This window comes from Mauremys reevesii, linkage group 6, assembly GCF_016161935.1.
Source record: "Mauremys reevesii isolate NIE-2019 linkage group 6, ASM1616193v1, whole genome shotgun sequence".
Lineage (NCBI taxonomy): Eukaryota > Metazoa > Chordata > Testudines > Geoemydidae > Mauremys > Mauremys reevesii.
Genome location: NC_052628.1, coordinates 44,085,973 through 44,100,355, shown reverse-complemented (window position 1 = coordinate 44,100,355; position 14,383 = coordinate 44,085,973). Strand labels below are relative to the sequence as shown.

The 14,383-nt window shown below is 40.6% G+C and overlaps 1 protein-coding gene and 1 long non-coding RNA gene across 4 annotated transcripts in view; one reads left to right on the top strand and one right to left on the bottom strand.

Annotated features, from left to right (window-relative positions):
• The window catches only part of IQGAP2 (IQ motif containing GTPase activating protein 2), a 225,549-nt gene extending 218,617 nt beyond the window's left edge, over window positions 1-6,932 (top strand). For 2 of the 3 annotated variants that reach the window (XM_039544574.1, XM_039544575.1), the window contains 4 exons: window positions 1,606-1,766; window positions 2,791-2,934; window positions 5,795-5,903; window positions 6,265-6,405. In XM_039544574.1, the coding sequence (XP_039400508.1) occupies window positions 1,606-1,766; window positions 2,791-2,934; window positions 5,795-5,903; window positions 6,265-6,378 (528 nt within the window). In that variant the 3' untranslated portion in view covers window positions 6,379-6,405. Of the gene's footprint in view, window positions 1-1,605; window positions 1,767-2,790; window positions 2,935-5,794; window positions 5,904-6,264 lie in introns of all 3 variants that reach the window. The other variant, XM_039544573.1, reaches the window with a different exon arrangement.
• Window positions 1-14,383, bottom strand: part of LOC120408066 — a 57,293-nt gene that overhangs the window by 31,984 nt on the left and 10,926 nt on the right. The window lies entirely within an intron of this gene.

Sequence of the window (14,383 nt, the reverse complement as noted above, 5' to 3'; positions counted from 1 at the left end):
TTTGTGCCATGCCTCCTGGAGCATCAGCTTGAGAATCGTCAATAGTGTAATGGACATATGTAAGCAATCAGACAAAATGGTTACTCACCTTCTCATCACTGTTGTTCTTTGAGATGTGTTGCATATGTCCATTATGCAACCCACCTTCCTTCCCTGATGCTTCAGCCATTATCTTGGCTTTGGAGCATGAGAAGTTTAGCAGTGGGTGGAGCCTTTATGGATACTGCTGGGGAAAACACTCCAGCACCAGTGCGCAGACATCTACAGCATAATGGACCTATGCAATATATATATTGAAGAACAGTTATGAGAAATCCTGCATGTTGTTAGGGGAGTAAATTAGATCAGTGGTTCTCACTCAGCTTGTGGTCCATGGACCCCTCAAGGTCTGCAGGCTGTCTCTAAGGAATCAACAGAAAGTTGTCATTACCATAGAACAGGGTTTTTCAACCTGTGGTCCATGGGCACCAGAGGTCTGCAGACTGTCTAAAATTTCCAAAGGGGTCTGGCCCACAAATGAAAAAATGCTGAGAACCACTGGACTAGATGACCCTTGTGGTCCCTTCTAACCCTGTGATTCTATGCAAAGGTGAGTAACAGTCTTTTTTTTTTCAAGATGTTGTCAGTGTGGGTCCTATGACCAGCTCTCAAACTCCACTTTGAGTCCTTAGCAACTCAGGCTTTTGATTGTGGGGCCCTGAGGAAGATTGTGGCTGTTCTCCCCTTTATGCCCTTGCATGGGAGCATGAGGAAGCACAGAACATGTGTGGCCACAGGTGCTGCTAATCAAGACTCCAATTGTACACACAAGGGACATGCGCATCTACAGTGGGATCCACACTAACTACAACATCTTGAAGAACCACAGTTATAAGTAAGCTTTTATGGTGTGTTAAAGAACTAAAAATAATCATCAGATGAATAGATAAGTCCTTTATATTCTGCAGTGTCCTAGAAATGAGTCAGAATTGTCAATGGTTTTTCACCCTATCCCAAATATTTGTCTGGCTCTTAAAATCTGACCTATTTACTCTCTTGGTTCTCACCACTGTTTGTAAATTGTATACACTGGAGTGGAAAAGCTGACTAAGTCTCTACCTGTAGCATCAATGTATTGGAAGAAATAACATATCAAGAAAATCTATAAAACCTTCATTTTTATAACTAGTTTTTTACTTCTTTGGGTTCTCAAATAAGTCAGTGGTCATCGAATAATGGTTTATTTGGTGAAACATGGACTCTCTTCAGCATAATAGGCAGAAATAATTATAAATGATAAAAGAAATATGCTTTTATAAGCAGCTGACTAAATTGCACATAAATGGGTTAGGGATGTCATTATCCATTTTGCAAAACTAAATGCTATTCTTTGTACACAGAGGATTTGTATCTACACTTTAAAAAAACACTTCTGGAAAATATGACCAAGTGCAATATTCTAATTCATGTTTTTCCCCAGTAAATGAGTGAGCAATAAGTTACTATTCAGTCATAAAAGTATTGAACAGATTTTGGTGGTGGTTTGTGAGGAAATAATTTTATTTAAAAAATTCAAATCAATTTATTATTCAATAAAACAATTCAATTCAAAACTGTTTACCTTAGGACATCCGGAATCAAAGAAGATATCGACATCATCGAAAAGCTGAATTAGTGAAACTCCAACAGACTCTGTCTGCACTTCAATCCAAGACAGCATTTTATGAAGATCAAGTAAATTATTACAACACCTATATAAAAACCTGCTTAGACAACTTAACAAGAAAGTGAGTTGAAAGATTTCTTTTTAATGTCTGAAGAGAGTTCCAAATGCCATTGATGTAAGTGGAGGGCTTCATCTTTAGTTGCAAATTTGAGTATAATTCACATGTAAAAAGTGAACCGGAGTTGTCACTAACTGTTGAATAAACTACACAGCGAAAAGGAAACAGTGATAATAAATTTATTTGAAGCCTCCTTTTAAAAAGCCTTTTTAAAAAAAAAATTAGTCTGACAGGTATATTTTCAATGTATTGGTCTTAAATTGGAAAGTTTAATTAGAGTTTACCAGTTGGAATACACATGTGCAAGCTCCATGTGCAACATTGCATTGGGGCATCACTATTATTTTCCTCCTCACTCTGAGGCAACTTGCTTGAAGGTAGAGGAATATAGAATAGTACGTACTTTTTTAAATATTTCTTTGCTAAAATATGCTTTGTGATGCAAGTATTTGACACTTGTCTGGGATGATCTGCATAACTCACTCCTGGATTACTGCATTACCCATGAGATAAAGCCACAACTAAGACTGCATAATGTAAAGTTTTATTGACATAAGTTGTGAGTTCTTTAAGGGAGAAGGACTTTGGTGTTTTTTGGTTTGTTTGGGTTTTTTTGTTTTTTATAAAGAGAGAAAATCTGTTGTCACTTCTATCACTTTACATCTTACTACAAGTTAAATATAACCAGCTGCTAAAATTTAAGTTTTCAGCAGCTGAAAATCTTTACAGAAATATGTAGATTATTCAGACAAAATGTCTCCTATTTTTTCTTTCTAATAGTAATTCCAGTAATGCTCAGATCTGTTCCTTTTCTTTTCTTCCTCCATTTTGTTTTTCTAGTGTTAATTTTTTTTATGTGAAAGTTGGTTACAGTTAACAAGAGCCTTCAGAAGAACACACAGGAGTGAAGGAAGAACTAAACTCTCTTTGTTAGCCGTTCCTTTGCAAAGAACTATGGAGAAGAGGAAAGAAATAAGTCTGAAGGAGAAATGTGTTTGGATTAACCACAAACTTTTCTCTTCTACAGAAATTCTCGGAGGTCAATTAAATTAGATGGAAAAGTAGAAGAGAAGGGAAGCAAAAAACTTAAGCAAACATCACTAAAGTACACAGCAGCAAGACTACATGAAAAAGGAGTCATTCTAGAAATTGAAGATCTTCAAACCAACCAGTGAGTATGATGTTAAACCTGCTCAGAGCGAAGGAAATTGACAACTCTTTAACTAGTCATTGTTTTGGTAAAAGCTCAGAAATGTCAGCATTCTTTTTTCCTCACATTACTGTAGAGATTTTTATACATTAGGAAGGGAAATTACAGTTGCGTATCCTAATAGACTTTCTCCTTGCTGTCTTTGTAGTTTGCTACTTAATAACTTTTTTTTTGAGAATAGGCACCATATTATTGCAACATTATAGCTAACTTCTAGATGTTCCATTTAAAATAATTTAATAAGCGCTGATACAGCTGACTTGCTGAGCAGCTATTGCCTTTTCATCCACTGAGTAATCATTTTAATAAACTTTTGAGTAAAGCAGGCATTATGCTGAAATTACCATTAGTGAAAATAATTCAGTTTTGAAGCTTCTGGATCCTGACCTCTCCCTCCTGGGCTTCAGTTCTCTTCCTGCAAATACCAGAGACAGGTCACATGTGACTTCTCTGTGCTTCCTTCTACCCTTGTCCCAGATTCTCTGCCTTTGGCAGTGCAAACAGAACTGGTTGTTGAAGTCTCCTGCATTATCCAATATCCTAGGTTTCATAGCTCTGTTTGGGACAGCTGCAAGCAAAATATCTCACTTTTTTCTCTCACCCTTTCTCCCTTAGAGGACCAAAACTTTTTCAGGGTGCTTTTTGTCATTCCTGCCCTCCAAAACAGGACAACCTGCGGAGCTCTATTATACTGAGAAAACCGAAGAGAACAAACTGAAAAACAAGGAGTGCTTCATTTGTGAGGAGACCTTTTTCAGAAGCTACAGAAAAGACAGCTCTGTCACACTTTTCAAAGGTCCACGGACCTTTGCTTTTCTAAAGAAAACAATGCAGCATTTCAGTGACATGTTGAGGTCTCTGCATTCTTCCTCACATACTAGTCTAGACTCCTGTAGAGACATTTCAGCAAGGATGGGTCAGTTCACTTTGGTGGTGAGACTTTTTAGAGACCCCATGGTACTAACCAGGGATTCTTTGAGGGAAACTTGGGCGGGGAGGGGACCTCGTTAATTTAACACCTCTCACAATCAACTGGTCGGTCTATTTAAAAAAAGAAATTCCAGAGTTCCTTCCCATTCACTTAAGTGTGTTGTCAAGAGCAAGGAGTTTGGCATATTTTCCAACTAGCCTTCTTTTAAAGAGGATAATCTAGTCCCTTAGGAGGATGCTTCTTTGCATTTCCTTTCCAATAATATATTCAAGGATGAGAAGCGCAAAAGCTCAACCCTCCCTCTTTCCCTTCACATGAGCCACACCTCAAAAGCCCCAAGTACAATGGGACAGTGGGCCCCCAATCGGAATGAAACTTCATTCCCAAAGGCAAAATGAATATATGTATTTTTAAAGAAGACAAACACCAGAAAATACAAAGGACAAAGTACCATAGATCTTCATCTTACATGAGCTCCAGTTTCTCTTCCAAAGAAGGAGCTTTGTTTGGAGAACTCCTGGTTTTGTGAAAAACCCAAACTTAAAGCAGCATGAGAAGTTCTTTCTTTCAGGCATGTTTGAAACTGTGGAGAGGAAGTTTGTGAGGACACCATCAAGATGTAGCCAGAGAAAGCCTTACTAAGCTAAAACTAAGGACCGCTACTACTCATCCAAAACAGAGAGCTTTCCAATGGAACTGCTCCATTGAAGTAATTGGGAAACATCCAACAAAAGGGGGAAAGACTATTTAAGTCCTGAAATTCTACCTGGTTCTAGCCAGGCTGATGTAGCAGTAACCATCCTTGGCAAAGAACACGGTGTCTTGGCATCTCTTCCTAAGGGAACGATATCTTATCAAATGCCCTGGTAGATGGAAAGATAGAGGCCACTCTCAGAAGGGACTTCAAAGACTCATGTGTCTTCAGAGCCTCACTGATAGCCACCTGATACGCCTGGTACATAAAGCTAAAAAGACCTTTCCCCTAAAGATGAAATGTGTTCTTGGCTCTACTTTATATTACACGTACTAAGTTAAAGATCAGCAGTGGTCCAAGCTGCTTTAGCTCTTAAAATGCTGAACAAATCAGAGAAGAGATCAGTTCAGGATGGAAACACTAACAGGGACAGAGGGAGGTAAAGGGCAGTGGGCACAATTTTGTTAAGCAGTTAGATTTGTGTGGGATCCTGGAGAGAGACAGGTGTGAGACAGTAGTTTCTGGGGACAGAGGAGCAGGACTCTAACTTTGGTATCTACAATACAGGGTGCTGCCTGTGTGCCAATTGTTACCTCTTCGCTTTAAGGAAACAGAACTTGTGTGTACATTTTGTAAATAAATTACCCTATAGCCATGTCTACACTGCAGACTTCTGCTGGCATAGCAGTGTTAGTCAGGGGTGTGATCCCTTACTGATGCAGCTATGCTAGCAGAAGCCCCTATTGTAGAATCAGTTATACTACCAAAACTGTGCCTTTACTGGTATGCTTGCTCTACTTATGGGAGGTGGTTTTAGTATACGAGTACAAAGCACAGCTTTGCCAGTGTTCCTGAATCCACACCAGGGGCACTCTGCTGGTATCGTGTGCTTGTATTCCTATACTGTAAAGCACTGAGAGTGTAAATATAGCCTAGGAAAATACCCAACTCTGCGCTACTGGTTTCTGTTCCAAACCAGAAACTGCCCTGCAGTCTCCCAGATTCTGCTGCTGATGGGCACAGGAGCAGTAGTAATAACTATAGTTTCAGATTATGTACTTGTCATGAGTGCGTACTGTGCTTAGGAAAATACTAGTGCTTTTAGTACAAAGTTTGTTTTCGTGGCTTTCTCTATTGTTTCTTGATCATGTGAAATTGTATGGCATACATTTTATACAGCCAATTTTTTTTTTAAGGTTTAAAAATGTTATGTTTGACATCACACCTGGTGAAGAAATGGGTGACTTTGAAATCAAAGCAAAATTCTTGGGTGTTCAGATGGAAAAAGTGGAACTCCATTTCCAGGTAAAGTTTAAATTTGCTCTATTGGACCTAAATAAACTTTGTATTTAAGCTAAAATTTACCCTTTCTGATTTTTCATAAACTATTGGAGCAGTATAAAGGGTGGGATGTTACAGTGTTAAAGGTAGGATATTAAGATCAGGCTGAGATTGGGTATGTAGAGGGGGATAATGTTAGTTTCTATCTATGACAATACAGTAAGTGTGTCAAAAATTAGTTACTAAATGTCACTTCAGCTGTGAAGTATCTAGAGCTTGAGGTTCTAGATGTATAAATAAATGTACCACAATTGTTTTTATTTTTCAAATTGGGAATCCTAGTGTGAACCCAAGCCAAGACTAACTTTTTTCCCCTTAATTGCAGGATTTGCTTCAGATGCAGTATGAAGGTGTAGCTGTAATGAAAATGTTTGATAAAGCTAAAGTGAACGTAAACCTGCTCATATTCCTGTTGAACAAGAAATTCTATGGAAAATGAAGATTGCAGATATTGTGGACTCTGCATCAAATCAGTAGGAATGTCTGTTCAGTATTTTTGCTTTTAAACATTTGTTTGCAGTTGCTATCATTGGACATTGTTTTTGATGTCAAAAAAAGACCAAACTGTTCAGAAGAATATACTTACGTGCCTTTTTCATCATTTGATACTGCAGTAGTAAATTAGAAAATAGATTAATTTAAACACTTCCAGATTTCACTGTGGTGTTGGAACTTTGATTGGAAAATATATCATTATTTAGTGACACTCAGCTATTTTGGGGGCAGAGGGGAGGGCTGGTTTTTAAAGTAGGCAGAAAATAAATTTAGTTCAATGGCATAAATATAGACACTTATTCCTGTGAAAACGTTATATTTTTAAATGATCCAAGTTACATAATATAGTTATTAAACTTTTGAAGTATTCTCTGAAAGAAATCTTAATTTGTTTCTAAGGGATATTTTTGGCAAATAGTTAAATGCTAAGCCTGTTTTCTGGCAGATGTCAATTGTAAACAAACTCCTGTGCAATTTGAAATAAAATTTTATAGGTAATTATAAAGTTACAATAACATTTACTTGTACAAAATATATTTTGTGATTTATTCCTACTAAATAAAAATGCACTACTGCCTCGGGTAAGTAAAACTTTCTACTCACAGCCTTTTAATTTAAGGGGCAAGCTGAATAGTGATCGGTAGGTTTGGGGGTTTTTTTAATTACTTGAGGTATTTGAATACTTAAATTGTGCCTGTCTGTCTTTTGTATGAAAATTAAATAAAATCCATAAATAAATGCAATAAAATCAGTTTTTAAATGTATTCTTTGGAGATTGTTCTATGTAAAATAAATGTTACTTAATTACACTGGTTTGGTTTCTAAATCATTTTCACCCTTTATTACTATAACAATCTACATGGTGAGAGGGAATTCTGTGGCCCAGCTTCTCACCCTATTCATTACTCGTCGGCTAATACCCTCCACCTGTGGAATTTGGAAGTTGTCCAGTGTTATTGCTGGAGCCTCTAGGACTAAACTCTGCCCTTCAGTTCAGGCCACCAGATCTTCTGCCTCTGGCAGTGGAACCAGTTTGACAGTTCAGTTTCTCCCAACCATTTTGTTTTAAAACCTTTTGTCGTTATTCATTTTTGTGCAGTGGCAACTTCGCCTCCTTCTCTCCTGGATCAGGTAAATAGCAGTGTTGTGGCTTCAACCACCTGGATCTGCCACTACAGCCACTCCCTGCGGGACTACTGTCTCCCACTCTGGTATAGCAGAGCTATCCTGCAAATACCTGGCTTAAATCTAGGCAATGTTCTCTAGGTGAAGCTCTACAGAGGGTGAATTATGCCCTGCCTGTTCCCAGCCAGCTAACCCTTGCAATGCCAGGATATGAAGCTCAGAGTCAAACCAGCATGTTGGGTCCCCAGCCCCCCCACCCAAGGAGCCTTAGTACCAATGCAGAAAAATCTGATCAGGAGTTCCTGAGCTTTCAAGGAAAGAGTCTAAGGATGAGGAGGAAGCTAACCAGCTTGCTCAGGGAGTAAGTCCTGTAACAGACCTGGGCTGGAGTGCGGGGGGACTCGGAAAGGATCCAGAGTTGTCATTCCTATCCCCATTTCCTCCTCCCACCAACATACTGAAGTGGATCCTCTGCTTGCTTGCTTAATGGCTTTGTTTACCTTCCATGTAAATATCCTTTTAATTGACTTTGGTCATCTTTAATTTTCACTGGAGACATAGTCAACCTGGCAAAATTGTCTAGGATAGGCTGGGCTTAGGCACTGCCTGCCAAACACATTTTAGGAACACATTTCCAGCACCTGTCTATAATCTTTATACACTGCCAGTACATACAGCACGCAAGAATATTAATACCGGCATCTTACCAATCTGTATACATCTTATATGACAACTTTTAGCTACAAATACTGACAACAGTGAGTCTGGGTGATGTGTGTCAGGCCTAATGAAAGGTATGGTATGATATGCCCTCTACCAATTAGCATTGATGGGCTTCCCATGTCACACAAGGGTACCCATGAAGGGATTATTACTCTGGCAGAGGGAAAAATGTGGAGCAGAAGCTTCCTAAGGAAATCAAGATGAATTTTCCTCAAAATCAACAAAATCCTCAGCATGACACAGACAAAAAGAGCATTTGTGTATGAAAGTTCACATCTGTACAAGACTTCTTCTGGTCTAGCCTCTGCACCTAGAACTGTAAGTGTCTGGTTGCATGTTGTGTACCTGTAACCATGGACATACAACATGCCAATCATTCCCTTCTGTAGAAACAGATCCATTCATAAATACAGGTGCTGGGAAAGATACATAGCCACCAGCTCTTCAAAATCAGGAGGTGCTTTTGATCTCAATGCAACCATAGCAGTAAAGATTTGCAAAGATCCAAAACTTCATTGCATCAATTATTTCCTGAGGGGTCATCAGTAACCAATTATTTACAATGGCTAGGATTGCTGGTGCTATGCATTAGATTCAGACCCTGAGTGGCTGAAATTTCTTCTGATGACATAAGATCATGCACTTGACACAATGCAAAATTAGGTGTCATTCTCATATAACATTCAACTGCCCCTTTGTGGGCAGGTAAGTACAAACATATTGAAAGCCAACCCAACTTTCATGCTAGACCCTTGCATGCTCACTATGGATGCAAGCATCTTTGGAAGACAAATTTCCAAAATCTCTCCATACGCATCCTTTTAGTTCATTTCAATACCTCTATCAGGGAAAACAAGCAAAACCCACAAACATGGTCAAAGGGGATTGAACTAGTTGTCCATGTAATCCAGTATCCTCTCTGTGACAGTGAATAGTACCAGTTGCAGCAGTGGAAGGTACAAGGAATCATGTAGTGGGCAGTTACAGTACTCATGGAGGAAGTCTTCTACCTCCTGTTAGAAGTTGGCTTATGATTGAGGCATGAGCGGTTTTTATATCCCTTCCAAAACCAGGGAGTAAGTACAGGTCAAAGTTTCCCTGAGACAATAGAAATAATGCCCTGGGTAGAAAAGACTCTGCTATCTTTCAATACAGTTCACTTAAAGGAAATAGAAAAGGAAGAGTTATGAGTCTCCTAGTTCCCCACTGGCCCACTCTGGACTTGTTATATGGCTAAGAAGCCCACATTACACCTGCAGAAAACACCAGACCTCTTGAGAGAGGAGGGACTCCTTCATTCAGACTGGGCACACTTACAGTTAACAGCCTGGATATCAGAAGAGAAGTGTAGTTCAGCATGAATTCTCCATAACTTCTGATACAGTTTGGTGTCCAGACAGAACTCAACCAGGATATTTTGTTCATTGATCTAGTCAAATTTACATTTTTGGTGTGAAGGAAAACCAAAAGCTCTTTGGGACAGGGACTGCCTCTTTTGTGTGTGTAGTGCCCAACATAATGGAGCCCTGACCTCCAGATGCTATTGTGACACAAATGTCATTATAATCCCAAAGGTCTGGTGATCTCCGTTGCATATGGGTTTCTCCAGGAGACATGGCTGAGTCCTACAACCAAAGACCCTAGAAAACATGGGTACCAGTCAGAACAGCTTTTTACAGACAGACATATTGGGTCCTCCAGTAGAGTATTGGGTGCCAAGTTTAATCACAATGACAAATTAGATAACCCTGTGGTTGGCCTTTCTAGTTGCCTTTACCTCCAACTGGCATGTTTTGGAAGTAGTTCCTATGGTCGTACAAGAACCACACTTCCTTTGTCAAACAGAAATGGTTATTCTTATAGCTCCAGAAACCTTTCTGTTCAAGGTAAGCTCCTCTTTCCACAGTTATTGGCAAATAGTTCTCCCATCATTTTGTTCTAATCCTTGGGAGGTTGTGGCATAAATGGGCATTCCTAGAGCTCTAAAGCTATATCTCAAGCATATCGAGTACTTACGTCAATTGTATTTTGTTCATCTCATTCTATTTGAAATGCCAAGGCCTTAGGACCTCAAGGTTGCTGCAGATCAGAGATGGAAAAATTCTGCATGCTAGGCATGTGGAAAACTATTCATAGAAGTCCCCAGAGGCATTGAGGGAGAAGTATTGGCCTTATCTGAGGAAGATTTGCAAAATCAATGTCCATCCCTCTTCAATGGTATCCTCTGGTAGGCAGGTGCTACTGGGTTGATGCCCACACTACTCCTTAGTTTATAAAGCTTTTACTCTAGATATGGGGGAACTTCCATTCCTGCCCATTATTCTACTATAATAATTAATCTCTGCTTATCCTTCCCCTCCCTAGTTTGAGGATTCACTGCTCACTTCCCATGAGTAATGAATGAAGAGAGAAGCTGCATAATAGAATGAGAAATTTCTTGATTGTTTAATTTCTGTTAGCAGCTTGTCTCAACCCACCCTAATAGTCTGGTAAATGACCAGAATATAAAATGAAAATGAAATTTTTCTGTCAAGGGACACTTAGACATAATGTCTTAAAGTTAATTTAATAGTAGTAAGTTATATCAAGTTGTCTTAATGCTAATGATTAGTTGCTGGAATGTTTCTACAGTTCTGGAAGGACTCTTCTAGTGGGTGGAAGTTAGTCCTGGAGCCTCTGGCAACAACACTGGACCACCTTTGAATGCCACAGGTGGGGGGCATTAGCCCATGAATGAGTGAGGAGAAAAGCTGCTAACAGAGAAAATTATCAGGTAGGAAACATCCCATTCTCTTCAATGGTTTTACAAAGCTGCTAAATCCAATTTGACCTGAAACCTCATTATCTTTCTCCCCAAAGCAACAGATGAACAGTGATAACTTTCATGTGATTACTATTTTACTGGTAAATGATGACATCTAAAGAGGGAGAGCATTCATCCAGTGGATAGTTATAAATACAGTGAGTAAAACCATTTTTAATAATACTTTTTTGAACATGACAAAGGTTTAAAAGGATGAATGGACAATGAAGTTCTGTGGAATTAATGGATCCAGCACATACTCATTTTTGAGAGTGAATAAAACTGTATAAAGCAGATGATATTGGGGTATCCTGACTGTGTCACTGTTTGGAGTGGCTCTTGACTGAGTGCGCCAACCTCCGGATAGACTGTCAAAAAGCAGGTCAGACCCCCCGAACTGGTGTTTTGCTCTAGAATTAGATTTCAGCAACCCAGTAACAAATGTGAACTCCTGTTGTGCAATAAAAGTCTTACCATGGAGTCACAGACAGACGGGAATGCCCCCGGGGACTATCTTGTCACCCAGACAAGCTGGACTTAGTGATATATGGTCACTTACACCAAAGATCACAAAATATTCAGGTTGCTCCTAGTCCCAAGGGACCAGACACTTATCCAAGGTCAATTTATACCTTAGATCTCAAACCAAAGACAATGCTTGTAGCCTATCCTGTAGTAAACTAAAGATGTCTAAATTAGGGAAAACAAGAGTTATTTACAGGTTAAAGCAGGTAACATATATACACAAATGAGTTACAGCCTATGGTTCCAAAAGGTGCCAGAGAGATGTAGTAGTCCATCAACCCTGAATGTCTTTTAGGGCTAACCTAGGTTGATCCTGGGGATCTCTGCTTTTATTTCCTAGCTCCAGCCCTGTGACAGTCCAAAAAGCAAAGAGAGGAAGAATATTCATGTTGAGTATCTTTACTTCCTTCTTCCACAATTCAAACTGATGGCACGCGCTTTCTTGTACGTAGCACCTTCAGGGGTGTAAGAGAACCATTAATCCCGTCTTTGCATCGTGATGTTTCACAATGTTCCACTTAGTCTTAACAGTCATCCTTGATGGGCAGGGGAACCAGACCTTCCTGGGTTAACAAGCAGGCATTTTTACAGTTATAAAGCAAAACTTTATAGCTTGGGATACAGGCTTTAAAAGTAACATTCATGCATGTGTAACACTGATAGACCCTGATCTTTGGGATCGAACCTGGGACCTCTGGAACTTAAAGCATGAGCCTCTACCGCATGAGCTAAAAGCCAACTGCCTGTTAGAAAGTCTGCTTTACATCCTTAGCTATCTCTCTCTGTGGTCTTGGTGCCACTAGATGGGGGGGAAAACACCACACCCAGAAGGTGGGTGGGTTACACATGCAGCAACTTAAAAGCAATTTTTAGAGTCTAAACACTTACATATAACACCTGCCTTGAGCAATACCTAACATACAGGTGACCTGGTCTGGTTTCCAGCTATGAATTTGTCAGTGCTCAGCTGATGCCTACAGCTTTGGCAAGAGCTGGCAGCTGGTCTACCAGTATCTCACTGACTACTTATATAATGAGTCTTGGTGGTGCAGTTGACGTACACCAGGGGTGGGGAACCTTTTTTCTATCAGGGGCCACTGACCTGCAGAAAAAATCAGTCATGTGCCCCACACAGCCCCGTGGGGAGGAGCAGAGGCTCAGGGCTTCCTCTAGGCTCTGGGGGGGGGGCAGAAACGAGGGGTTCAGGGTGCAGGAGCGGGCTCTGGGCTGGAGCAGGGGGTTGGGGTGTGGGAAAGGGTCAGGGTTGCAGCTGGGGGTGCAGGCTGTAGGATGGGTCTGGCGATGAGGAGTTTTGAGTGTGGGAGGGGGCTCAGGGCTGAGGCAGGGGTTTGGGGTCTGGGAGGGAGTTAGGGTGCAGGGGGGTTTGAACTGGGGCAGGTGGCTGTGGTGCAGGTAGGGGTGCAGAGTCTGGGAGGGAGTTAGGGTGCAGCAGGGGTTCTGACCTGGGACAGGGCGTTCGGGGTGTGGGCCCCAGCCAGGTGGCGCTTACCTGAGGCAGCTCCCAGTCAGCAGTGCAGCGGGGCTAAGGCAGGCTCCTTGCCTGTGCTGCTCCTGAAAGCGGCCAGCATGTCCGGCCCTGAGGCGGAGGGGCGGCCAGGGGGTACAGGTGCCACCCCCACAAGTCCCATTGGCCAAGATTCCCGGCCAATGGGAGCTGCGGAGCCAGTGCTGGGGGCAGGGGCAGCATGCAGAACTTCCTTGATCACCCCTCTCCCCGGGAACTGCAGGGGGAGGGGGCGTGGCGCCACACCACGCCCAGGCTTGGGTCTTCCGGCCCGCAGTGCAGAGACTTGCCACAGGCCGGATTACATTAAGCAGTGGGCTGGATCTGGCCCACGGGCTGGAGGTTCTCCATCCCTGACTTACACAGTTCTTACATACGATTAAAAATCAAATGGATAAATTTCAGTACTATGAAGTACACCACCATCACTTCTAGTTTTTCCTGTTAGTGTGTAAATGCCAGCTTTGACCTACCCAGTCTCTACAAACAAAATATATTTCGCAATATTTACTGTACACTTTTCATCTTTCATAAGATTGAAATGCTTTGTTATGACTTCCTGTTAACTTATTTACACCTGTAAGTTAGAACATTTACACTGTGGATTAAGTCAGCATTATATTAGCGTTCAGTAGAAACCACGTGATGGAGGTGAAATCCTGGCCTCTCTGAAGTCAATGGCAAAATTCCCATTGATTTAAATGGGGCTATGATTTTACCTAAAGACTATTCTACGTAAATGTCTAAATCTAACTTAAAATGACAGATTTAAAATCGCTATGAGATTCTTTATGTAACTTTCTTTTAATGTATAGATAATTCACACAAACCCTTGTTGCTTGGATCTCTGAAGGAGACTGGATGAATCACTACACAATTGACTACAAGGAACAACTTTGCACTGCCTGGTGGATGGCATTAGAGGTCCTAAAAATTGTCATGCACTTCTAATATCTAATTATATATTTAACAGTTTAGAGTTTCCTCATCCTTTAGGTAAAGCACTTAATTCAAACAGGATTTCTTAGTCATTGGAAAATTAAGTCAATTCAAGTTGAACACTCTGTTGTTTTTTAAATGGCCAGTTTCCCAAAGCTAAAAATAATTATAAAAATTGACTGAGAGCAAAAATGTTAACCAGAAGTGTGGGGGGGAAAGTGGAAGCTGTTTAGGAACACTTGATATTCAAAAGGCCATAATTCTTCAGTCACAAGAGTGCTCCTATGGCTATTTAAAAAAATAATAAAT